Raw genomic sequence first — 27,194 nt, 5'->3', positions numbered from 1 at the left:
GACGATTGATGCATAAAAGCCAACGCGCTTGACCCATAGATCAGATTTTCGACGATCGCCGACTGTGATCGCAGCTATCGTTGTGCTTGAGTGTGTCTTGTTTAGCAACGCTTCGCTCCGACTGAACGGGCCGCAGGAAAGAGATTCTCCATGACAGCCAATATATCAGGAAATGGAACCATATGCAGCGCTGGGCTATGATTTCGCATTGGGAGTATTATTATCGTCAACGTCATCGGTGAATTTTCGCTGTGTCTTTTTTTTCCCTATCTACACTCTAGGCGTGTACAAGCCGTTCATAGGGGCTTAACAGAAAGAGCAAATTTTGTTATTTACCCGTTTTATTTCTGGCTGATCTCTTCAAAGAGCAAGTACTTTGAAAATTAAAAAAAAATACACCTTTTTCCCCACGCTTTCATAATGCACCCTATAAACTTGCAGATGCACTTGCCAGAGTGGGTGGACGCAAGTCTTGGCTCCTGTAAACGTTTACGGGCAGCGTGATGCATCGCGCGGGGCTCGGCATCGTCAGAATGGTGGTCAGTATCACCAGGATGTCCACCTCAGGCCTGCGGGCAACAAAATTTATTCAAGCGACACGAGGTACAGCGAGTGAGCAGAAAAATATCTCTCCGAAACGAACGGACGGAAAATCTGCGCAGCGTTGCAATCCCAGACTTTATAACGTTGTTTTCGCTCACTCTTGTTGAAGTTACCCTCGTATTCTAGAACGTTCCTCGACCCAACTCCACCTCGAATGGAGAACGCGAATGGCAGTGCACCGATCTACAAAAGGGGGTCCCTGCGCTCCACTGCTGCCGTTCGACGGTAACATTTGAGAAGAGTAGCGTCTTCTTTAGCCGAGGAGTGGCACTGTGGCAAAGCCTGTTGCGGATGCAATACGTACGAGGCTCTCCGGGGTATGTGGAAAGGTGTAATGATTCGACGAGTTACATTTGTAAATGCGGATGTTTGCTTGAAATTGGGGTTGCAATCAGGACTCGATGGCAACCAAAGGTTTGTGGGGCGCCTCGCATTGGGCGCTCGCGGGAAGACTACTAATGGAGCTTCGCCGGGTGGTATGGGCTGAACAAGTTTTGAGGTGATGGAAGCTCCCAGCAAAATTAGTTATGAAGAACGACTGAGGAATATAGAAGAAAAACATTGATTCACAGTGGAGGAAGATAACTACGAAGCTTATCAGCATGTGCGGGGTGTGTAGGTGAGAAAGACAGCAATAAAGAACGTCAAACGGAAATCAGAGAAGCTGAGATAATCTCATAGGTCGCGGCAATAGAAAAGAAACCTGGCACAAGTAGCTAGTTCAGAGGAAAGAACGAAATCAGGAAAGAAACAATTTATGATATCTGAAAGGGAAGCTCATTAGTTTTCCAAGCGAGAACAGCATGCACTAGAAAACGCACTTATAAAGCAGAGATATAAGAAGGAAGAAGAAGCATGTACCTGCTGCGGTAAAGCTAGATAAACGGTGGAGCATGTTTTATTACAATGTAAAAAATGTATACGCAGTGGTTGATATATGCGCCACTGTCATCGTTGAAGCCCATGGGTTCAGCGGGAGCAGGGGAAAATTAATCATATCCGCAGTAGAAATTAGTAAGTAGCGATTGGAAAATTGCTGGAAGAAACGTAGCGAAACGACAAATAACGGAGGCGTAGAAATACAAAGTTCACAATAGGGGATGAGGAACTATGGTTACAGGAATTTATGGTGGTTCTTTTTCTTATTTTTTTTTTTAACATAAGTAGGCACACTAGGCAACATAACAACAAGAGCTTGGTGGCGCAACCCACCGCCCCGTTCCGAAGGGGAAGCTCATCACATCCATGCATCTGTCCATCGATGAGAGGAGGAAGACGTTCTAGTGGAGTATGATTTGAGAACGCGAAGGCTAGTATCTTTCCTATTTTCAGTGTCGTTGGAAATGTAAACCCGAGATAGTTTACTCCTAAAGGCTATTGTGAATATAGCACGCGTCATAAAAGGGACATGACTATAGAATGCAGAGTGCGACTATAGACGCAGTCAGCAAGGCGACCACGCGAGTACTGTGAAACTTTCAACTACAAATATCCTGTCTTCAGAGGCACCCCATATGTATATATACGCACCCGATAAACAGAAATACAAACAAGAATAACATGCATTTAGGGCTACGCATCGTAGAACTGTGCCCGTGTGCACAGTATGTAAAACATACAATGTAAAGGTAAATAGCCGTATTTCTAGAAACTGAGGGTTTATTTTTTTATTTTTTTTTACAGTGATGCCATAACCATGCTCCCGTGGTCTCCGTCCTTGCAGTCACACACGCCTCAATTATTGCTCTGGTCATATTGCAACCGACTACCGCGTCATTTATGCATGCATTGCCGAGAACGCGGCTGAATCCCGGTAAGAGAAAGAAAAAAAAAAAAGAACATAATGGCAGGATAAAATATGTAGGTCCCTGAAATCATAAGAACATAAGGACGCGTGAGCCTGCGGTCAGTGTCGCTATCAGAAAACGAAATGCGGTTCCCTGAATAATCGCTATGACCTGTACCTTGCATGTTTTGATCCCACTGTGGACACGCGTAAGGTGATGTTATGTGTAGCTCAGATATTATGTAATTTTTGTTTTTAGTTCCGATATATATGCCGATATATATATATATATATATATATATATATATATATATATATATATATATATCAGCCGACCGGAATTATCGGTCAACTTCTTAATTCATGGCTAGACTGGGCAGTGAGACAAGGCCAATCCGTAGACAAAGAAGCCGGCAAACACAGCGCTGCCCAGTCTAGCCGTGAATAGAGGAGTTGACCGTGAATTTACCATACGCTAAGGAGGATGACGGCGAAAGCGTGCCCACTCACGAGATATCCATTACGTCACCTGACATTTTCATTCTAACGCATTGTTACTTCCTATCACTTGTTTTTTCCCACCAACGCCACCAAATGTGGATTCCTCTCTCTACCTTCACAATGTCAACAGGAATCCAACTTCTAGATATCGCTGGTTATCGCTGGTTCGCTTCAATCTCCAAGCGGGCTCGACTCCCACAAAAGGTCGCGGATTCGATTCCCACCAAAGGTCGTGGATGCGAGTGCCTTAATTAACTTTATGTTAATTAACTGTGCCTTAATTCACTTCGGCTTAGTTAGCCCCAAAGGTTCGACCTTCGTCCCTCACGATGTCAATTCACATCCAACTTGGAGATATGACTGGTTCACCCATACCTCCATGTTGGATAGTGGATTCGAGTGCCTCAATCAACTTCGCCTTAATTAGCGCCGGTTCTCGACCTTCGCGATGTCAATCGGAACCGAATTTGTAGATATCACTAGTTCACCCAATATTCCATGTGGGTTCGACTTCCACCAAAGACCATGGGTTAAACGGCCTTAATTAACTATATAATAATTACCTGCGCCCCAATTCAGTTCGACCTAATTCAAAAGTAGTTGGTTATCTTTGAGCCATTCAAAGCGCCCGCCCCGCATTGCCCCCAACCAGCAGCACTCCTCGTGTCATCTGCGTTACTACGTCACATGACTCAGCTGTGTTCCTCCTTGTCCGTTCCGTCACTATCATGCGAACCAATTGCTCCGCTGAAGACATACCTCCTTACATCACCTTAGGCTGTTTAGACCTTGATAATGCTATCACGTAAAAACTCTTGTCGGGTGACACGTCGAGCACAGGTACCAGGATCTACATACTACAGAACGCGATTCCTGTGTTGCTGAATTTCGTAATGATTTCTTCGTACGTGCGTGACAGAAATCTGAAATTCTTGCATGGAGTCTACAGTGGATGGAGTCTACAGTGGATGGAGTCCACGTGTGCTGACGCAGACATCTCTTAAATGCAGCGTCAGAAATCTATAAAAACCCAACGTGCCAGTATTCAGATAACATAATTCTGGTGAAACCAGCATTTCCAGTATCTACGCAATACACGGTATTCGTGATTTTTCCGGGTGCGAAGTAATTTGTCCGGGTTGACTGTTTCCGCTTTTCTAATGAAGATTTGTCAGTATTTAAATTCCGTGGCTTTTCGTGTCACAACGGCAACGCGATCATGAAGCACGCCGTGGTACGGGATTCGCGATTCATTTTCACCACCTGCATTTCTTTAACGTGCACCAGGCTTAAGAAGTGCAACGCGAAATCAACTGTGCCACAATGGCGGGTCCGATTTATCAGCTAAGTAGCCTCAAACGCCGATTAGTTCAATCGCATTCGGGATTGAGAGATGGACTGAACTGAATGGCGTTTCTGTAAATCCCAAGATCGCTTTCGATAGGAGGATGGATCTTTGAATATAGCAACAGTGGTTGAACAAGGTGAACCTTAGTCTTGAAGCAACGTTTCGTAGAAGAAATTTGCATCATGTGATGACTCTAATCCGAGCCGCCTTTGTTTGCTAACTGGTGCTTTCAAGTGAACAATAGTTCGTTGACGAGAGATAAGGGAATGCGTGTTTGCCAGGGGCCCACCGATGACAAGTACTCCCGTCGAAAACGTTGTCTCCGGGTTGAGGTCTCCCTTGGCCATTCACTATTGATGACAAGGTTGTTATAAAAATTAGGAAAAAAAAACCTCCCCGAGTACGTCAACAATTTTTTTTTCTGTTCTGCTTGCGTTTAGAGTGACGCCGAAGACGGAAAACATTCGAATGAACAGAAATAAACACAGACAGACGGGGACGCGTTCATTAAAACGCCACCGTGTGACATATTCAACGCTAACAGGTTTCACAAGCTGATTCGCGCAACCGTGATCGTAGTTATATTCTCGCGTACATTGTCCTAATCTACGTCGGTTTCCAGTCAGGTTCGCTCTTGGCGTCTAAACGCTTCATAGCATCGGGGGAAGGAACTTGCGGAAACAGAGTTGGGCAACTACACCGAAAATTTACATGAAGAATTTGCGTTCTGCAGTGCCTAGTGCAGAACAGGCGGATCGAAGCTTGTAAAATAAAGTCTCCGCCTTTCCCGGGTATCTCTGCAGCGACAGGCTCCAACACCTCTGGCTGCATGCGTTCACTGGAAGTTGCGTACTCACAATCCGAGGTTTTCTGCAGTGTACGCCAGGTCCGTCCATGCATTTTTGTCATCGTAGAAGTAGTAGCCAACGCCCACGAAGACCTTGTTGCGTTTTCTGTCTGAACCCAGCAGCTTCCGCATTACCTGTCAATAATAACAAGGTCGGGAGACCCATTTCTTTATTTGAGGCACAATACTTACAAAAAAAAAAAGAACACTGGCAAGAATTTTCAAGATAGTCACAAATACATGTAACTATACTCTACTTTCTCTGCCTCAACAAACTACTTTGTTTTTTTTTTAAGGTGACTGACTGGGCATGTTGGCAGGACATGTATGCAGCTTTCTGCGCACAAGGCGAGAACAAAGAAGAGGCTGAGACATGCCAGCGCGCTCCTGTGTCTCAGCGTCTTCTTTGTTCTCGTCGTGTGCTCAAAAAAGCTGCAGACTTTCTTTTCGTTTTTCTTAACACAAGTCGAGATAATATCAGACTTTTAAATTTGATTTAGCAACGCACTGGTAGGAGACATGACAACTTTTCGTCTTTTTAGCCCAGTTTACTGTCGTATTCGCAGATAAAGCAGTGTGCAGGAGGGGAGGGGGCAGACGTGATGTTTCGTATTTGAATATGTCACTTGCGTCGCACTTTGCACAATACAGGCCAAGTTCGAAATATGTGGCCCAGTTGCGGTATTTGCAATGTATTTGATACGCGAGTGCTCAGGAGTTTTATGATTATGCGTTCGTTTTACGAGCGGCACGAAATTCAGCCCGCTTCCTTGTCATAACTACACTCTACACCAAGCTCAAACCTAGAAAATGCGCGTAGACCAGTACGGCAACTCAGTGTGCGAAGTTAAACGCGTATGGATGAATTTAGAGCCTTTGCGTCAAATTCGTTCTTATTCAAGCCTTCCGGGATATCATATTGTCATTACCAGGAATGTTTCTCAAAGTCCTAGAATATCTTTATATGACCAGTTCATATACCAACATAATGAGGGAAAAGAAGAGGGGGCAGAGATTTTTCATAGCATCTGAGAAAATTTTGTAAAATGTTTGCAGCCTATTTAGGGGCTTTGAAAACAATTACTGTAAGCTCTTTTGTTTGTTTTGGAGTATTTTCATGCGTTATACAGGTTCCCAGTATGTTTCTCCGTTGTCCTCGGTGAACTAAAGAAGACATATTAAATTTGCTCAACATTAGGAGAAACTCATGGTCAATGCTTAGGTGAAGTTGGAAGTGTGCGGATGTGCTAACGCCTTAGCAGTAAATTGCGTACACCAGTGGTCATAAGCGCCATAACTGTTTTACGAACGACACCCAACTTCGCCCACTGCAATGGGAGTGCGATGACCAAGTTTAGCGGAAATGGTGATGACACTATACCGAACTAGTACTAGAAGTCAGATGAGTATGGATCGAATAAAGGCTTCGTAATATGTCACCTAAGAAAGTGCTCAAAAACCGTATCATATGAGGCCACGGCTTCAAACGGGCGAGTCATATGCGGGCAACGTTTCAAAGTACGTGTTTTAATTTGAAGCGACCGAAATTCCCAATGCACCTTCTCGAAAGGAACACCTTCGATGAAAATTGGGTTGTGAATATGATGATGATGATGAAGCCTCAGTTTATGGCACAAACCCACTGAGGGGGATAGGCCACGAATCGGGTGGTAATATGATTCAATAAATAAAATAAAATAAATTGGTTTATCAATAAATAACCCGAAAAAAGGAAAGGAAACAAAGAATCCAAGATGCAAAATGAGCTATGAATACACGAGATAAAGTATTGATCAATACTATAGTAAGCCTTGCGTTGATAGGAATGTTAAATATTTCAAGGTTGCGAACAAGTATCATCTGCCTTCTTTGTTGAGTGACAGCTCCTGCTAAACCGTCTTCCCCACTGAGCCTATCCGGTAAAAGTCGCAGCCAGCCAGTAAAGCCAAACCTGGCAGGAAAGTTCCCTTGGGATCTTAAGTCCCTCACCCTCACCTCACCCTCACCTCACCTTGAGTATACCAAGCGCGGTCACGGTTGCGAACTTTTCGACATGTGTACGGTCTTCGATGATGTTCAGGATGCCGTAGTGGTACATCCGGCTATGCTCCTTCAACGAGACCAGGTCGTCCCTGATTTCCACGGTTTGAAATATGTCCTTACCCAGGTAGCTGCAAAGGAAACGAACGCGCATCTCTAAAGTGTTGGGTAGGAAGCGTCCAGCTTTCGAAATCTAATTTCGCAGAATATATTCGAAAGAAAAGCACGGGATTCGAACGCCGAACCTTCTACAAGTTGGCACGTGGCGTTACCGTGTGCCATTCAGCATTATACCTACCAAACGACATAGTAGACTTTCTTGACCCTGTATACTTCAAAGCACGCTTATGCATAGTATTTCCATAATTCACCACATCTAAAGCTTACTGCCCACCTAAGTAAATACTGTTAGCGATGTTGTATAGTTTTTTTTTGTTTTGTACTCTGTTAACGTTGTTAGAGACTGGTACTTTCATCTTGTATAATTTCTTGGTACTCCCTTCTTGCTACTTCACACAGTCATTTGGTTTAATTTATTGCGTTATTTATATTAGATATTTGTTCTTTCATGCATGCTTACTTGCTAAAATGCATAATTTGTTTGTAATCCTTTTTTTTGCTAATTCCTTGTATCCTCCCCTCACGCCATGCTCTTTCGGGAGCCTGTGAGGTAAATAAATAAATAAATAAATAAATAAATAAATAAATAAATAAATAAATAAATAAAACGTTGTTGGGCTTTAGGCCCTGCTGGCGTCTCGTTGGCGCCGCAGATGTGTTTGCACGCTGCATTGCGCGATAAAGTGCGAAAACGCATGTGCCTCCCCTCCTCCCCGTGTCCACTGTAAAAGCAATACAAGCCCCGTGCGTGGCATCGTGTTCTCTCTCTCTCTCTCTCTCTGTATACTATCTATGCTAATTGTCCCGAGACGTCAAACAATGTCAAAGAAATGTTTGCACGCGTTTTGTCACGGCACCGAGTCAACCAAATATATACAAGTAAGCTCAACTCGCGTATAGGCATTTCGGAGCAAAAACTAAAAAAAAAATATGAGGTGAAATATAGTCACTTCTTTGCCGAAGTGAAAGTGCTCATCATGACCGAGTGCGCTCTATTTTCAGTTAGTTGTTTCTAAATTATTAAAGGTTGTTGATCTTTTTCCTTTTTCTGTTACGAGGTAGTGCACGGCGTATACTTTGGAGTAGCGGGAATCAGCAAGGAAAGGCCGTAACCGCTACAAAGTCGCAATGAAATTCTCAAAAAAAAAGTAAACAATGAAGTAAACCACAAGGCTGGAGCTACTGTTAGCATGCCTATAACACTAAGAATCTTTGTTCTAACAATAAATTAATCTTATCACTTCCCCTAACTTTTCTTGCTCACTGCAAAGCGAGCGTCTCGACCTTGGCAGCCTTGAGGGATCATGAGCAGTTTCCTGCGCCTACGTTCACGTGATGCCTGCGTTTGGCAGGGTGCTGTTTTTGCAGGCCTCTGCGATTCACCCGCGTGACCATCACACCGATGTACTCCGATACCACGTCACTCATCTCCTAAGTGGTCACCCCGATTGTTCCGGCTTTCCGCTCTAGATCAAGTTTGGTCAGTCAAGTCAAAGTCAGTCAACATCCCTTTATTTCAACATCCATATTGAAAAGTACAGCGATGCTGGGACTTACAAGCGATAAACCACAAAAGGCGTGACAGTTGCCTGCACTCTGTTTAAAACACACAGGTAGCAGGATGCAGCAAGTGGCAGCGTCCAGTTAGTCTGCTCACAAATGAAATCTCTGTAGAAATTGCTTTAAGTACATACAGCATTATCATTGTAAAAAATTAAGAAACAGTTCATTTCGATTTGCAAGTTGTGGCATAAGTACGTCGTTATGTTTAGCGCCTACATTGTAGCGGCTCATAAGAATTGATTTAAAAGTCAGAAACGGGTATCTGTCTGAGGTAATCAAAGATAGGCTTAGTGTGGGAGCCATACGGGAGATTCACACTGCTTTCTTTTGCAATCTGTGAATGCCTGTTAAGTTTGCAACGATAGCCGTGCCTCATATCAGGTGACAATATGATAAAGTAGAACAGAAGAGAGTTATGGACTGCAAGCTTTATGTGGGATGGGAGAAGAGACCACAGCCTCGATGAAGCTCCATCTGCCCGTGATAACTAAAAACGAACCTTCTCAACGTGTTCTTTCTAATACTTGATTTCATGCAATAGAACTCCAAGTCTCTTAACAACAAGTACAACTTCAATGCTATACGTGCTCACAGTATAGTTTATGTCAACATTCATAGTTTTGTTTTGGGCGAGAAATATTACAGCTTCCATTGTCGCAATATTTATTGCCAGTGAACGCCACTTAAATACATGTGCAAGTACATCGTCGGCTCGATTTATAAGTGCCAGCCGGTGAGAATCTGTGAAATGTAACTGGTATTGTCGGCTTATACGATAAACTTTGTATTTCTGTCAATAATTACTAGGTGAGTGACATATACCTTAGAGAGCAAAGGTCCGCGGATGATATCTTACGGTTTTTTATATTTATTTTAGTAAACTAAGATTTAAAGTTTTTTTGTCGCATTTGTTGTGTGCGGTAAAGGTAACTCCTTAAAAGATTCTGAAATTTTCCTGAAAGCCATAATCAGAAAGTTTGTTAATAATTCTGTTTTAATTGATGCAATAGAAAGCTTTGCAATAATTAATAAGTACTCCAACCACGTAATGGCCACTTTCAAGGAATTCTAGAATAAATGCTTTATGCAACAAAAGTCCACTCTCAGTAGAACGTCTTTGTGCGTGTGTGTGTGCGTGTGTAGTGTGTGTACGTGTGTGTGTGTGTGTTTGTGTGTGTGTGTGTGTGTGTGTGTGTAACCAAATTTGAATGGTGACAGAAGGTTGTGAAGGTGGTGACAGAACGTTCAGAGACCTCTCAAAAGAGAGGTCTCTCGCATGTGTTATATTTTTCTAGACGTTTCGAAAAGACGGGGAGAATCGATATTGGCCTGTAGTCGGAGATATATCTATCACCACTTTTGTACACAAGAGACACTTTGGCAACTTGTAGACGTTAAGGAAACTTTTCTGATAAGAATATTAGGTTGACAAAGTTATTTACCAAGGGGAACAATGATAGCAATGTGTTTGAGTGCTTCTGTTTGTAAGTAGTCACTGCTTCCGGATTTGAGTGGTCTGCGTATTTAAGATCGCAGCTCTTAGGCGGCCGTTACTGCGTTGAACGTCAGCGTGCCTCGGCGTCGTACCTCGGCGTAACCGAGCAAACTAGGACAGCGAATGATGAAAGAGTGAATGCAGAGCGCAGCGGCAGTTGAAAGACGGCGAGAGGGAAGAGAACGCGAAGAATAAAGTGGAGGAGGAGGGGAGGAGGGTGCAACTGAAGCATGAGGAGGAAAGCGCAGGAAGCCATATTGAAGCCCATCCAGATGGCGCTCACGTCCGCGCATGCGCACCAGCGGTGGCACCGTCCGTGTGGGGGAAACAAAACAAGCAATCAGAAACGTTACCTTAACGCATAGCGTTCGCCGCGAGAGTTTCCCGGAAAATATTAAGGTTACATAAGCTGCAGTTGCCGGGTAGTGGCAACTGTGGGGCGCCGGTCTGTTATAGTCCCGCGCATCGCGGCTCTGCCAGTCGGTGCGGTGTTCGGTGCGATGCCCCAATATATCGCGAAATGAAAACACGTATAGAGCTGCGCGCAAATTTCGCATTAGGCAGTATCGCAATAGTGGGTGAATGTTTTTTTTTTGTTTCAGCATACACATTGCCTCAACTTGTTGCGAATATTTGCTCCAGCACGTTTTTGTCCTTAAGCAACCAGCTCGAGCCTCAAATAGCAAGGCAAAGCGATTCGTGGTATCCTGCAGATTTTCCATTCTCCAGGATGTGTATTTAAATTTTCACTGACCGTGTTCTTAGTTGCCAGCTTTCTTGACCTCTTCCTCCATTCTTTGTTCACGCTTTTGGTGTAAAACCACTTGAGCAGTTTAGCCATCCATTTATTTTGATCCATGTGCCTGAGTCTTTCTTGAAAACTAATTTTGCTCTGTCCGTCCGTCCGTCTATCTGTCTGACTGTCTGTGTCTGTCTGTCTGACTGTCTGTGTCTGACTGTCTGTGTCTGACTGTCTGTGTCTGACTGTCTGTGTCTGTCTGTCTGTGTCTGTCTGTATGTCTGTCCGTCTGTCTGTCCGTCTGTCTGTCCGTCTGTCTGTCCGTCTGTCTGTCCGTCTGATTGTCCGTCTGATTGTCCGTCTGTCCGTCTGATTGTCCGTCTGATTGTCCGTCTGATTGTCCGTCTGTCCGTCCGTCTGTCTGTCTGTCTGTCTGTCTGTCTGTCTGTCTGTCTGTCTGTCTGTCTGTCTGTCTGTCTGTCTGTCTGTCTGTCTGTCTGTCTGTCTGTCTGTCTGTCTGTCTGTCTGTCTGTCTCATTGTCCACCCCGGTTTCGGACAGAGTATAGCCCACAAAAATTAGAAGGAGGAACTCTGGTGATAATGTGAACGGGTACCACAAGCATGGTGGTTCCGCAAGAATGCAAATTGTGACTAGTACAGGTATTTGCCTTAACTTTGTCCTTCTGGGGTCAACCGCCTTCGGGACTCTGCTAATTGATCAATTTCAACAAACGATTTTGTTATAAATGCTACAATAGGTGGCGTCTAAAACTTGGCGACCGTGACGTGTACACTTCCACCATCGCAGTTAGTGGTCTGGTTACGATCGTTATTAATAACGACGGTTTCCTCAGCTACAGTTCCAACTAGTCATTCCAGTAGGATACTAATGATCCAAGCTTCGTGTGTGTCTGCGACTCACCGTACGTGGAAGGACAAACCGCACGAGGTGTCAACGTAAGTGCTGCAGGCGTTCCTGAATGCGTGGTAGCTGATGTCGTTGACGGACCCGATCACAGCTCTCTGGAACACGCGCACGTGCGTGTATATGACGATGTCGCATAACTTGTCCGGCGGGAGGAGCTTAGAAATTGCCGTCTGCGTCCCCACCGAGCACAGCAAAGGAGGGGGTGGCGTCGTTGTAGTTCTCGAAGTTGTTGGAGTTGTTGGAGTTCTTGCAGTTGTTGCAGTTGTTGCAGTTGTTGGAGTTGTTGGAGTTGTTGGCGTTGGTGTCGTAAGCGGAGGTTCTGCGGGGTGCGAGAGATTTGCGTTGGCGTGACGAAAAAGAGGCATTTTGGAACCGTGAAATTATCGAATAGAATAAAGTATAAATTTTCGATACATGCCGGATTATACAATCGAATGGAATACCGAAAATGTTTCAGATTCTGAACGTAAGAAATGAAGACAGAAGTGGCGACCCCCCCCCCCCCCCCCCGCAGAAGAAACACGCTTTCTGCATAAAACTGGAAAACGCACCACATCAAAGCATGCTGAATGAGACGAACAAACTCAGTCTTCGCCAAACCAGAACTGAACTGGCTGCCCGCTGCTAGAGACTGAATGGTGTATGCTTCGCTTGGTTGAATTTTTAAGGCCTCTTCACAATATATGTCAATAGCAAGAAGTGTGATTGCGAATACTCCCTGCGCTGCACATGCGATTCTGGGCTTGACCTCACATCCGCTTTGATAACGTCACATCCGCCGTGAGTGCCGCAAGGGGTACGTGTCTTCCGTTAAGTGTCAGCCTGAATTATGCTAATGAAGTAATCGATGTGTTCGCTTAGCTTTACAATGCTTCCACGTGCTCTGTCGGGCCAACTATAGGGTTCTCAGCTAGGTAACTTGTGGCAAGTCTTAAAAAACGCAAATTTCCGTCCCGAGAATCTGACCAACTTTTTATTATTCATCGTTCTCTTGAGCAATCCAAAATATTGCTCTTAGATGTCATTATTTAAGCGCCAAATATTTCATCATCTAAAACAACCAAGCGAATATTTCTACCAGTTTCCTCTTGAACATTTTCTGTTTAAGCCAATATCTTATATGTTGCATAATTTCTAATTATAGAGCTAACCGCATAGTAAAAGTTGCCTGGATGTCTCAAGGGGCAGTGAACAATACAGAACTGATCACATTCTTGCAGCGCCCACTTGCATTTTCTAAGGCTTCGCGGCCGCTACCTGAAACACTCTGTAGCGCGAGTGTCTATTAAACTGGCTCCTCGAATTGCAATATACACGGTGCGTGAAAAGTTGGCGGAACGAAAAAGATAATAGGACCTGTATGGTTCTTTCCTTTCTTTAGCTACCACGTAAAGGTTGGAACAGTTCTACGAAAGCTAGCAATCTTCCTCATCACCAAGCACCGATTTCCCGATCGTCACAAGATAGTCTGAATGGCTCACTTGGCCTCCGAGTCGCCTTTGCAATGGACGAGCCCGTATCTCGTCCCCGTACGACGGGTGGCGGAGGTGGTGCCGGCGCCTGAGGAACAACCTATGGAGAGGTTAACGGTGACATTTAGTGTCTTCGGTACGGATGCTTTAAAACTGCCTTATAAATATGAATTCCAGCCACTGTTACGAATTTGACCAAAAAACACCGAAAAGCAAGGAACTCTGTCCTTTTTTTTTCTCTTTCTTATTTTTTAAGCGAATCTTTACTCGCGAACCCTGTTTGAATTTCCTGATCGTGGTTGTTGGGTGCTGCTGCTGCTGCCGCTGTCTTACCGACTAGATCCCACCTTAAAAATAAAAGAATGAGTTACGTGCCCGACGGTGGGATCGAACGTCGGTCACACAGCAGAGCAGGCCAAACTTCTAACCACGAGGTCGCACTAGTTTTTTGAGATAATTACCAACTATAGCTCTTTGTGATAACGACCGCGTCTGTCACATTGCGCCTCCCGGGTTCGCGATAACGCCTGCGCGCGAGCCAGTCTCCCTTACTCCAATGATGCGGAAATGAAATGGTTAATTTAGAGCGCTTAATTGCCCGCTTCCAGAAAGCTTACTATTACTACTTACTTACTATTACTAGTTACTATACTATAAAGATATGAGACTGATATTTCAGCAGCTACCATGGGTGCTCTCCAAACGCTGCTTTCGCTGATCTCGTAGCCACAGGTTCCCAGCTATGGGGCGTGTAGGTGCCAATACGATGTCGCGAGCTCTGGTTAGGGTGTTGTCAGTAGTCTGCACGAAGAGCGAGTCCAAATGAAGTTATGATGACACCTCCATTTCGGTCTGTCACCAACACGCCGTTCTAATGGCGCAATAGTGCTGGACACGAAATGGGCGCACATAATTGTGTGTCCAGGTGCTTCGACATCCTCTGCTAAGGCGTTCGTCAGCATGTTTCCTTTCTTGACGTCATTCTGGTGCTGTTTGGAACACTTGTTTAGGTTTGGAGTCTCATCTACATTTGTAATCTGCGCATGGTATCATGCACACTACACCAGGCGTAGTGCATCACTCATCAGTCGAACTACTGACAACACCCTTAGATGAATGGACTGCATTTTTCACGCCATCTAGGCGAAGTCTGTTCTTCATATATTAAAGATTACGCAAACTGTTTCTGTGAGGGCCATTTCGTTATTGTGTTTTGTAAACAGGGTTCCTATAAGGGCACCGACGCGTCACTATCGTCGTTTGTTCGTCGGTTGCAAGATTTATATTTGCTATACTATAACTTCACCCGGCCGGATGGTTCTCCGTCAAACCATTTACTACATAAAACGACGTACATGTCGGCTAATACCCGGCTTAGTTATACATTTTAGGTAATCTACAACGGGTGTTTAGAACATGTTCAGAAGGTTGGTGTAGAAATTGCCTTCACAAGAACTTAAGCAAGCCCTTTGCCTGGTCTATCAACATAAGATATTCTAAGCGCCTTCAAAGTCATCAATAAAAGCTGGTCTATGAGTAGACTTGAAAGGTTTATGATGATCTGAAAACCCCGTTTCGTGGGTTCCAGTGAGCCGAAGCTAAAAGTTCCAGCCAACAAACTGGTGTTTGGCCTCGCCTGTAGTTTGATAGGCTTCCGGCTGTGTTAGCCAGCTGGTCGTCTGGCTTCTTCAAGATATGCCTTGCTATCGCTTTCAACGCTTCGCCATTTGAACAAAACCGCCAGCTCTTTTGCAAGGCTACTGGCAGTTGACGTTTGAAGGGAATTTACGTTGAGGCTATATCAAAAGTAAACTCACCAACGACACGTTGGTTGCCCCACCTCCGCCTTTTCCAAGTGGTACTGGCGCACCTTCTTCCTCGATATCACTGCCTGACAAATGCAAAAGGAACACGTTTGTATAACTCACGCTCCAGATTTCTAATGACTAGCACAAACAGCTTTTTGTTGCAGCCGCGGAAATCTGTGCCCGTCACTAGATAGAGATAGCGATAAGAACTGTTTAACAAATGCGAAAGGAACACGTTTGTATAACTCACGATCCAGATTTCTAATGACTAGCACAAACAGCTTTTTGTTGCAGCCTGGGAAATCTGTGCCCGTCGCTAGATAGAGACGGTGATTAGAACTGTTTATTTGCGGAACATCGCGAATGAATTAGGGAGATAAACTTCTCAAAAATGAGACCCGTATTTCATCTTTCTCAGCTTGAAAAAAAAAAAAAAACACTTCCTACGAGATGTGTTTTAATGACGAAAGTCATGAAGGCCGAAACGGTGCTCTTGCAGTGTTTGGTCACTATATAAGAGCGGGAAAGAAGCTATCGGCGAAGAATTCGTGGTACTAACCACTTTACTATTGAATGGTCCTTCACTTGGCACTCCATCCTGACATAGGAAAGTGCGGGCAGCGCCACCTTTCAAGTAATGTGTTTAATCTGCAAGCGCTTGTATGAAAGCTCCATGCTCTGTCGAGGCACGTCAGCGATATGCGGGCAACAACAATGTTTTTTCAAGGAATACGTACGAAATATTCCTATTCAAAACAACCTTTGTACCCGACATGCACTGCGTCCGTACGGGGCTATGGACGTGAATGATCATGTGGTCATATGGCTATGAAAACTCATATGTGCATGACGCTTTATTGTCGCTATAACGTGAATATACGAACATAAAAGTACGGTACGGCGCACGTGGTATTTCTTTACCGGATAGTAATGCGTACCTAAAAACGCTTCGAAACGAAACAATTGTGATGGCTTATTTTTCCGCAGCATAGACACAAATGTACTCAGAACTGACAGAAACTGAAAATGTTACGATTAGGAACATGTCCCTGCTGTTCTTAATTCTCTGGTGTGAAAGGTTTAGTCTGTGCTTTTTTTCTTTTTTTACTCTGTAGAGGTCGTAACGTAGGTGTACTTGGCACACCGTTGGGTCCGCAAATATGAACGCCTCAACCGCTCGTAGTGCAAGACCAGCGGAAGAGCGTTCTCGGCTCATAATAATGATATCAAACCAAAATAGACCATCACAGTGCTCCCTTACGGAGGCCGGCTTTGTGTGGTATACAGTGAAGAATGCCAGGCTTAGGCGAGAAACCTTAAAAGCCCCCGAAGAAAGACCTAATTCTCGCGGCTTCAGGCCTCGCGAATGTTACCTTGCAAACTCTGCCAGCTCACATCTTCCTGTTCTTTCTTAAGAACTTCAAGACATCCAAGATTACCAGGTCACGCAACTTAAGAGACAATACTAAATTGGCGTGAGCTACAGTTTATCCTCATGAACCGTGCCACGAAAAGCATAAACACGATCAGCAACCTAGACTGTCAAGCATAATGATTTTGTTCGTGGCTCCATAAGCAATCGCCGATATCATCTTCAACAGGCAGCACAGCGTGGCATTGAGCAGGTGTATCCCGAATCTGACAAGGTGAAGCTTGTTACTGCGATGGACAGCGCATACGGCTGTTATCATCTCACGACACCTTTCTCAGATAAAGCCTCCCAAACACACGTGTCTTAAACCCCGGAGCTGGGTGCGCTGTTGTTCGTAAGCACAGTTACCGGAATGGCTGTTCGTTTGAACCATACTGCGCCTCTTGTTTCAGGCCACGAGCTACGTAGTGTGTGTGCCACCGATGCTCTCGTGTCTTGTCTTTCATTGTTTGCCGTGGCTCTAGTTTTGCAGCTTGACTGTACAGTAGATATCAGAAGACTCCCCACATCACCGACTAGAAAACCAACGGAAGGCGCCGCCTTATTCGTCTAACCAATCAATCAATGCTAGGGCCGTGAGGCTTGCCGAGTTTGTTTATTGGGAAACGCATGCAGAGAGACAAAACTATCTGGAACGATGTCGCAGGCAGTAAAGAAGCCGGAACAAGCCGGAACACACCGATAGTGCTCTAAGCAGTATACTGTTTGGGGTTGTGTCACACACAAAAAAAGAACATTTGGAATCAACGCGAACACTGCACTGCACTTCGAGCGAAACCAGACGGAAGGCCACCTGGATTGCCGTACCAAGGACGCGACGACACCCACTTTTCGCCGGCCTCCATGTGCATCTTAATCCGCAGGAGAGTGCGACGACATTAACTTGGTTACCTAGGTTGCTTCCGATCACCTGCCGTTTCTCAGCCTGCAACCAAATTTAATTGGGCGAGCAGTTGTGCGTATCGCCTTCATATAAACGTGGTTGTCGTGGGTAGAAACCGAGTGCGTCCGCTATCTCGCACTTGCACCATGACGCCGTTCGGCAAGTGAAATTGCAGCGGTGGCTTGCTCGATGAATAGTGGATTGTGTCTATAACCACAAGGTCGTGGGTTCGGTCACTAACAGCTGCGGCTGCATTTCGCTGAATGACAAACCCGTGAACTTGGTGCGGAAAGAGGGGCGTTAATAAACAAGGGCGTAGATTCGTGCGTCTGAAATTCGTGAGAGCAAACAAATACATGCGTACTGGAGCAAAAACCAAACGCCGGCGGCGTTTGTGTCGTTTCTCCTTGCTAATCGTGTATTCCTATTTTGCACGCTTGTATCTCCGTACCATATATCCCTACAAAGTTGCCTAATCTTTCGTCGCTGTAACCGAGAATACTTGTTTGTCGAGATTACAGTGCACATTAAAGAGAGAACATGCCTTTGGGAACAGACAGTATTGTTTCTTTATTCATGTTTATGAGTATTGGTACGAGTATGAGTATTGGTATTCCCAGAACCTCTCCCTGATGCTCCGATACAAGTTTCAGAGTGGTATCTTGAGCACATTTTATTCAAAAGAATTTCTCTTTTTGTATCTTTTGGAGGCTCCGAAAAGCTTAAAAAATCTGGAAGCATCGTTGAATATTGACTGCATAGTTAAACTTGTACTGACGGCCGTGCAATTCTTGCTTTTCTTGTTGCACAATGTCTGTATTGCCTTCTTTTTACTTTAGCTTTGCATCAGGGTAGAGTTTTGGCTTGATCGAAAAGGCACACTATAAATTTAGAAAATTCAAGCTAAGAAAGCGACAACGTCACGACCTGTACTGCAGCCCAAGGAACGTGACAAAAAAAAAAAACAGAGTCAGAACTGGCCCAACGGTAACAAGGAAATCAGCTCCGAAATGTGAGTAAAGAGAAAAAAACTTTCTCAATTCTCTAAAAGACGTGATGTTCTGATGCGTGGCTGCTTGGACATGTGGCCTCTGGCCTTGTGTGCCTTCATTTGCCCATTTCTGTTTGCATGGCATTCTTTACTGCTGATCCACAAAGAGCATGGTGCCTGGGTTTCAAACTAAATGAGGCGCAGAACTTGTGAGGGCACGACTATAGTTCCAGAATTGTACCTGGAGACTGCCTCATTGATTGCAGTCTGCAGTGCAGTTAGTGAAGCGTTTTGTTTTGGTTTGATAGAATCAACCAGTTCACTGAATGAGGGCTCTCAGCAGCCTTCCGATCCTCTTCCCTTGAGAATTCCCGTGTAGCTTAGGATCAGACATCCACAGATAGATCGGAATCGATGCAGTTGCTAGGTGCTTTTCCAGCTTGCACTGTTGTGTGATGCTTCGCTTCTGCAGGCCGGTCTCTGCACCAGCTCAAGAGGCTTAGTGAAATGATGACGTTCTCTTTACGATGGTGTGGTATGAGAGATATTGATACCACATATTGTGAGAATATATGATTATACAGTCGGTGCTAGATGTTATTGGTCGCGGGTACGAGGTGCCGATACGCGGCATGCCTAACCACGGGTCCGAAGAGTGGGCACCCTGATGTCCTTAGTCACGCAATACGAGGTAGGTGCCGATAGACGAAATGCCTAGCCACGGGTCCGAGGAGTCGGCGCTCGATGTGCTTAGTTGCGCAGTCAGAGGCGCTGACGCGCTAAATGGTTAGTCGCTGGGCCGAGAAGTCCGAGGCGCCGATGTGCAAAATGCATAGTCGCAGGTCCGCCGAGCATTCGCGCGATGTGCTTCATCGCCGAGTCGGAGGAGTCGATGCACGAAATGCTTAGCCGCGGGTCTGAGGAGTGCGTGGGCAGTGTGCTTGGTCACAAATTTGGAAGCACCGATGCTCAAAAGGCTTAGCTGCACATCCGAGGATTCCGCACGCAATGCTTGGTCGCGAAGTCTGCATCGCCGATCCATCGGAGTGCTTATCCGCTGGTCTGAGACGTCCATAGACGGACGTACCGGCCATGCTTATGCGATGCCCGCGTAGGCGTAGCGCCCCTGTTTAGACTCGTCCAGATTACGCAGACGGTTGAGAGTTCGCAATGTGCAAAGAGCCGAGCAGACGACACCCATGCGAAGCGAGCCTTAGACCAATGGCGAAGCGTGCTGGAGCCACGTGACGGGCACGACCAATCGGAGAATTTCGAATGACTTTCAATCATTTGCTTCTTGTGCGCTTGTCTCTGTCGCAAGTATAGATAGCTGAAGTGGCACATTTAAAGCAGGAGATATTAGTTCCGGAGATATTGTGGCTTCAAAAAGGTCTCTTTCTTTTTTCTGGATTTCTGTGAAATATTGCACCACCTTGGCTGATGTAACAAATATTTAGAGTACATCTGCTTGATTTTTAGTGAAGACATTTCGCATTCGGATAGAAAAACAGTAACGGAACCTAATATGCAATTTTCCAGAATTAGTTTCTTTTTATCATTTCTCGCGATACGAAAGCCACGCCCAGCTTTGATAAAGAATGCTATTCAAAACCAATTGGCAGAGTTCTGCCATTACGTTGTCCTTTATAGCCAACTGTGGCTTTTATAAACGGGAACTCCTTTTAGAGACGCTTGAAAAGAAAAGGGGATCGGGGGTCTCAGTACACGTCGGAGGAACGACACCAACTTTTCTGATTTCCCTCCCCCTTCCTTTTTTTCGTCATGTGCAAACATGCCAGAAAGAAAAACACTATACTGCAGCGAATATAGAGACACCGTCCGAAGCATGTTCCTATACATACTAATTACATGAGGCATGTGAGAGCTCACCTCCTATGGAAAGAAATAAGACCATAATGATGATCAGAAAGAAACCGAGAAGCACGAGAAAACAGCACACGTTGGGCCAGCTGCTGCTGCTCTCCGACCTGAAATTCGTGGAACACGAGTATAGAACACACGACGAAAGGGGTACCATTTTGCATTGATGACTTTTTTCTTTTTGTGCGTTCTTTTTTGGCCGACGCCTCACTTGCTCACTTGCCCAGCTCAAATTTCGCATTAGAGCATATCGTAATAATCTGCGATATTTTTATCTTCTTAATTACAGCGTGATACTCACAACTTCAACATTTAGGAAAGTTACTGCATCCTAAACCTTTCACCTTCGAAAACGAAGATAGTCAGTGCCAAAGGCATGTGATCTTATTGGGAATCACTGTTACATTTACTAGTTCTTAAAAATGTCCTCTCCAAAACTTCGCTCGAAATGCGATGCCGTTCCATGTATTAATTTCTCATAGAGACTTCCTTCAGTAATGAGGAACAACTGGCGGGATAATAATCGATTGTTTAATAAATCTTAAGGGCAAATACCTCGACATGTTGCTAGCTTCAATACTTCTGCGGTGTAAATGTTGCCGGGAACACAAACTGCGTTCTGTGGCCAATTGGGATAAAATACCCGCTGCAATACAAAGCGTTTGCTTACCGATCACTTCCTGTAAAGGTATATAAAACGTAATGTTAGTAATATCATGCACGGTCGTCAAGGTGGTCTAACAATAACTGTTCAAATGGCGTATAAAAAACTTTAGACCATGCTAGAAATCATTTTTACCTGGAACAGTGGTTTCTGTAGCGCCATGCTAGCGCAGGGGGATAGATGGATGGATGGATGGATGGATGGATTAATGGATGGATGGATGGATGGATGGATGGATGGATGGATGGATGGATGGATGGATGGATGGATGGATGGATGGATGGATGCTATGAGCGTCCCTTTTGGAACGGGGTAGGAGGTTGCGCCACCAAGCTCTTATTGTTATATTTCCAAATGTGCTACCTATGTTATAAAAGAAAAAAAAAACGAAAAAGAAAAAAAACCACGAGCAATTTCCGTCACCAAACTTTGTTTTTCTACGCCTCCGTTGTTTGTCGTGTCCCTACTTTTCTTACACCAGTCTTCAAATCGCCTCTTACTAATCTCTACTGCGGACATGTTTGCTTTCCGCCTGCTCTCGCTGAACCCACAGGCTTCAAGGATTCCAGAGGTGCCCGAATCGACCGTTGGGCAGATATCTTCACATTCTGATAAAGCGTGCTCCATCGTTTCCCGAGCTTTACGGCAGAAAAGGAGCCCCCGTGAGGCCAGTGCCAGCAACATTCCGCCACTCAATCAGCCACTAAATTCCCGCGGCTCGTTGTCAGTTCACGTGTGCCGATGTGCTCCCGGCTGGCTTTGTCAGCGGGATAGTTGAGAAGGGAATGGTTCGGCAATGGACGAAGCGAGCAGAGCGCGACTGACGGCTATGGGCAAATCGCAGATGCTCAAAATTGAGCGAATGCAAGAGCTCCGAACCCGGCACGTCGTACTCCGCCAAGAGGTTTTCCCAGAATGTCAACGACGAGAGCTCCAACAGGGAAACCGACGCCGCAAATTGCAAAAAAGAACAAGTAAGTCGCACTATGTAAAGCGTAACCTTGACAGCAGTTTGTTAATTGTGGTCGCTTTTTTCACTGACTTCTGACGTCTAATAGCGTATGTCTTATAAATTGGCTGCCTTAAGTATCATGCAACGAACCGTCCTCGAGATGTTCCACCCTTTTGCGTTCGTCAGTTATTTAGACACTCGTAACTTATTTGCAAAATTATGACCGTTTAAAACATTTAGGGAAGCAAAAAAAAAAAAGCAGATCTGCTCGACGGTCCGTTGTACAATATGTAAGCAGGCCAACACAATATTCGACGACATTCGAATACTACCACACAATAAGAAGTGTATATCGCCCACATTTGATTGTGGGATGATATAATAATTGTGGGATAGTATATTAACGCAGCCATACTGCTGGGCAGATATACATCCTTAGATTAGTCTAACTACTTTAATGCATAGAAAAATTAGCAAAACTTCCGGAAATACGTCCTCACGCATCCAGTTGGCGTCTATAGTCCGTTTGTCTTAAACTGCATTCGGATCTGTTTCCGAGGGCCCAATACATACAACCAAATAAAGATTTGTTTTTTTAATCACATCGTTATTGCCTAGGCATCTGTAGGAAGCATAAAAATATAGTTCTTTCGTGGCCTTGTAGTTACTGTACTACTGCTTTCCCATCGCAAAGGCGCCGCCATATGCAAAAGTCAGGGCTCGCAAACAATGCGTATCTAATTAGCCCGCATATACTTTCTGTAAAATCACAAAACATGTAAAAGGAAAGAGCAAAATATGCCAAGTGCGCAGACTCTTTAGGCGTGCTTCGTTTAAGGGTGCACAGTATCCTTTCTTAGGCGACCCACTACAGGTCACGAAGCACGTTCACCCACATATAGGTTAAAGCAGATTGGTGCGTCAACTTACGTGAAGTGGACGCGTAACTACTGCGAGTCGTGCGGGAACCTGCGCGCAAGGAGCAAAAAGAACACAACGCCAACTCGGTTAACCGCGTAGTGCCTTTTTTTTCGTCGAAACTACACTCACGCCGCCTCACCCTGACACGAACAGAACATTTTTCCTCGCAATGAATTTGTCCGCGCATAAAATGGAGCATAGCAGGGCTTCTATATAAGTTGAACTGCCGCTTTCCTGACACTGTGCACCCCTCTCATGCTGTTTTGGTTCTGCTAAAGACGATTATTCGCTCGGAAGCTGCAACTCCCCTAAAACCGGTACTGCTAATGGGCCGCTGTCAGTGACGGGCATCGCTAATAAGTCGCGTGTGCAGCGCATGCAAATCGACAAGGGGCCAAGCGCTACTACGTGCGCGTGTGTGGTTGGCGTCACTTGACCATACGTAAGTCAACACGGTATCTAACACTACCATGCTCTTGCTTGTCTGCTATTACTACAGGGTTTGTAGGTCAGCATGCTACCTATATTACTACCAAGCGCTTGCGTGTCTGCTATGAATATAGACTGTTCGCAAGTCATCATGGTACAAAAGAACTACTAAGCGCTTGCATGTCTGGTATCAAGACAATGTTGGTTTATAGCAAATTCACTGCCGAGGACTTGCGTGACTGCTATCACTAGACCGCATGCAAATCGGCGTAGTGCCAAGCACTATGCCATGCTATTTTATGCCGTATATCACACATCATTACTATGTAGAAGTACTCTCCGCAACGCTTTGTTTCTGGCGAAGTACGCTTTTCGCAGTGCATCGACCATTACAGTGTGGCACTTCACGTCTTCCACGCGCATAGGAGCAATGGAAAGCGGGCCAATTGTTTGTCAGGCCTTTAGAAGAGGTTAATCGGTTACTGGCACAACGAATTCGTCTAACCACCGCGATATCCTTTTAACAGACTGCACGAAGAACAAGAGTTCCTTAGATTCACGTTACGTGAGTATGCGTGAGTTGAGAAGTACCACGTGCGCTTTACACTCGAGCACAACAGTTCAGGCGGCAAGTGTTCATTGTCCTTTTTTAAAATGTTCAGACAGCAACGACATGCCGCTTTGACCTTTACCTTCTTTGTGGCTTCCAGTAGTGGGTGCCCCTTCGGGCGGGTGGTAGTTATGAGGGTCGGCCGGCTCGTACCAGCCGTATTCGTAGTGATGCTGGGGATCGTGATGCTTGTACGCTAGGTGTTGGGCCTCCGGCTGCTGGTAATATTGCTGCTGCTGGCCGTAATGACCTGAACAAGCAAAGAAGCAGCCACGGAGTAAAAGCGTTTGTAGCCTGTAGCGTTGGTTTAAAAGCTTCAAGAGCAAAGCTGCAGCTTTGCTCCGCTGAGCAAGATGTCGGGGGTTCGGTCGTAGATCCGACCGGCGAAATTGTGAGACGCCCTTGAACGCAAAAATAAACGCTTTCGCACGGTGTATCGGCCGGAAAGTATGGACTGCTTTTTGGCGCATGACGTCCTTTCAAAAAGCGGCGTTTTCCTCTGGAGCGTGAAACCTATTCAATTTTCGTCGCTTTTTTTTCTTCCAATCAATAAATACAGCGCTAGCTATTTGTTAACGGCCCAGACACTTCGCTGTTCTCGCTCTTTCATCTGTTAATCCTTCACTTTCGATGAATGAACTATCCGAAGGGAGTACCGTGATGCTCCCTACACGCTGGCGCAGCATTGCCCACGCCGCTAAATCGACTGCATTTTATGTCTGCAGGAAAATGAATGTTTATTCGAGCTTCATCATAATTAAGTTGCTGTGTTTCGCCGGAGACCTATTTATATAAACGGAATCGCAGCATTGAGCGGAAGATGTAATTTTTCGTGGTACACGTGTCGGAGGAAGTCAAGTAAGTGTTTCGCAGTCATATTTACAATTTAGGACACGGGTTGCCACTGAGAGACTGAAGCTGGTGGGTACTCAAAATATAACCACACAGTTGGTATAGCAGCTAGGTAGTAGGTAGTAGTAGTAGGGAGTAGATAGCAGGTAGTAGGTGTTACCACGTTTCCAGATGTTAATCCTCGAAAGCTAGGATTTCGAGGATTAACATCTGGAAACGTGGAACACATCCGTGTTCAACACAGTCGAGTCCTGCACAGCGAAAGCTAGGATTTCTGAGAATGTGCTTAGTGCATTGTCGGTGTACTTGGCGCATGTCCGCTGAGGAATATCTCAGAACTGGTGACAGTCTCGACTTTTGCCTCCTAAGTACAAGTACCTCGAACATTGGCTAGCTACCATGCGCGATTGCGACATGCTCGCTAGAGTATTTTATTGTTGAGTAAATAGTACGAAGAAATAAACTGGGCTAGCCTGTGGTCCACGTTGATGAACGCGAGTTGCGACGGATGCGCAACTTCAACCGCGCACTTTCTTCGGGCTCTTCGGACCGCCGTGATAGCGGGTCCTTCAGCTTCGGTCTCTTTTTCACAGCTTTTATTTTTTTTAGAAATGATGGGAGCTGAAGCTGTAATTAAACATTATAATTACTAACTTGACAGCTGAAGAGTTCACTTTAACGGTGGCGGGGCGCGAGCTGTGAAACAATAAGGTTTGACAGCTTGTCTTGCTTTAAATTGTATGTCGCGGACGTCGACATATTGACTACACATGGCCAGAAAGAGTCACTGGGTAATTGAGTATCTTAAGGGATAAATTATTGTCGTGAAGCCAAGAGGCGCCCCAAAGGCTTTACACCGTTCTTCAGAGTACTACGTTCCGAGAGGCGGTACTCGGTGATCCCGTGTGGTCCGCATAGCTAACGTGACTGAACGAGAACCGGCGCACCCAACGCAACATGGCCGATGGCCTCTCGCACGAAGGTCGAGCCGCATCGTGCAGCGAGGAACCGTGGCAGGAAATTTCCAAGACTGAATGACTGAGGTGCTGAGGCATCTGACGAGGTGCCGCGTGAGATGAAGAAATGTTCCGCACTCACCTTGTGCCTCAGCCATGTCTACTTCGAGGAGGAGTCAGGCAGAGGAGAAGCTCGAACCTGGTAGGGACTGTCGGTTGAGGGGCCGAGAGACGCGAGCGTTCAAGCCGTTGCACCTCGTGGCACGAATTTCGTGGCACGAGGGGCATGCGGGAAGACAGAGCTTCATCTTCCTTACTTTGCTGTAGAAGCGCCCACCGAAATCGGTCGAGAACTGAGAAATATTTCGGTATCGCGTTGTTTTTTCAGAAGACCAAGATAACTGAAAGAACTCAAGGAAAACTTATTTTTTCGTGCCTTGAGGCAGTTAAGTAAAATGTGGTCCCCGTTACTGCCGAGGATGAACGCATGAGTCTCCTAAAGCTGAAGAAACAAAGGTACAGCAAATGTCGCTCCCTGTCTGCGGTATAACTAAATCAATCGATTCCCCCGTGCAGGGTAGCAAACCAGAATCTCATCCGGTTAACTTCCCGGCCTTTCCCATCCCGTTGATCTCTCTCTCTCCGCCTGTGTGTCACTGTATACAAGTTTCCTTTTCTTTAAGTAAAATTAAATCGATTGAGTGGTTGATTGATGCAGTTCATCGGTGATGCACCTACGTAATGCGTCGCGAATAAAAGTTCTAGGCGAAGAATGGATACGTCTTCACGTAACCGCGCCCGTTCCGTTCGTCACTCTTGAGGCCCAGGAGATTTATTTATTTATTTATTTATTTATTTATTTAGTTATTTATTTCCGATACATCAAGATAATGTTTTTTGAGCGGAGCTTCTCAATGAGACTATGATGAGGATGGGTTGGGGCTGAGAGCTCCAGGGTAATCGTGCCAACCGGAGGTTACTCTAATGCGCGCCAAACCTAAAAACTCACTGCACGAGCGGCCCTTTCTTTCTTTTTTTTAATCCGTCATCAACGGACTCCGACTGCCGAAGCCGGCAATCGACTCTGCAATCTCTTGCTCGGCAGGTGAACTCCATACATCCACTCAACCAGCAAGGCCCTCGTTGTTCAATGGCTGCCCACACAGCGACCAGCAACAACTTCTTTTTTTTTTGTTTTGCAGCTTATAAATATTGCAGAATCATGGCGTCACCACGATTAGCAAAGAGGAAAGAACCCGGAAACGCCAGATTACAACGAAGGGGAGAGATATGCTTCGATGTACGACTCCTGTCAGGTAACCGTGCGGTTTGTTTTCTTGTTACCCTCTGCGATAGTCGGGCTTCTCTCCTA

General features: G+C 45.3%; 1 protein-coding gene across 1 annotated transcript; it reads right to left on the bottom strand.

Moving 5' to 3' along the window:
- Positions 1–216: 216 nt before the first annotated feature.
- Positions 217–25,980, bottom strand: LOC129385801 (uncharacterized). The gene is made up of 8 exons (XM_072289503.1): positions 25,965–25,980; positions 24,097–24,264; positions 15,261–15,334; positions 13,453–13,543; positions 11,966–12,290; positions 7,097–7,256; positions 5,096–5,220; positions 217–569 (listed from the first exon to the last, which is right to left on the bottom strand). The coding sequence occupies exons 1-8, from the start codon at positions 25,978–25,980 to the stop codon at positions 428–430; spliced, it is 1,101 nt and encodes a 366-aa protein (XP_072145604.1). The 3' UTR covers positions 217–427.
- Positions 25,981–27,194: the final 1,214 nt, after the last annotated feature.

This window comes from Dermacentor andersoni, chromosome 7 (assembly GCF_023375885.2).
Source record: "Dermacentor andersoni chromosome 7, qqDerAnde1_hic_scaffold, whole genome shotgun sequence".
NCBI lineage: Eukaryota > Metazoa > Arthropoda > Arachnida > Ixodida > Ixodidae > Dermacentor > Dermacentor andersoni.
The sequence above is the reverse complement of the archived record's forward strand: the minus strand, read 5'-3'. Positions and strand labels throughout refer to the sequence as shown.

What these genes read in the sequence shown, in the direction of transcription:
- LOC129385801 (XM_072289503.1), bottom strand. An exon ending in AAAGGCGACTCGGAGGCCAA is followed by an intron (nt 12,291 to 13,452) that starts GTGAGCCATTCA and finishes CGCACCCCGCAG; the next exon opens with AACCTCCGCTTACGACACCA. An exon ending in CCGCGCTTGGTATACTCAAG is followed by an intron (nt 5,221 to 7,096) that starts GTGAGGTGAGGG and finishes TATTATTGACAG; the next exon opens with GTAATGCGGAAGCTGCTGGG.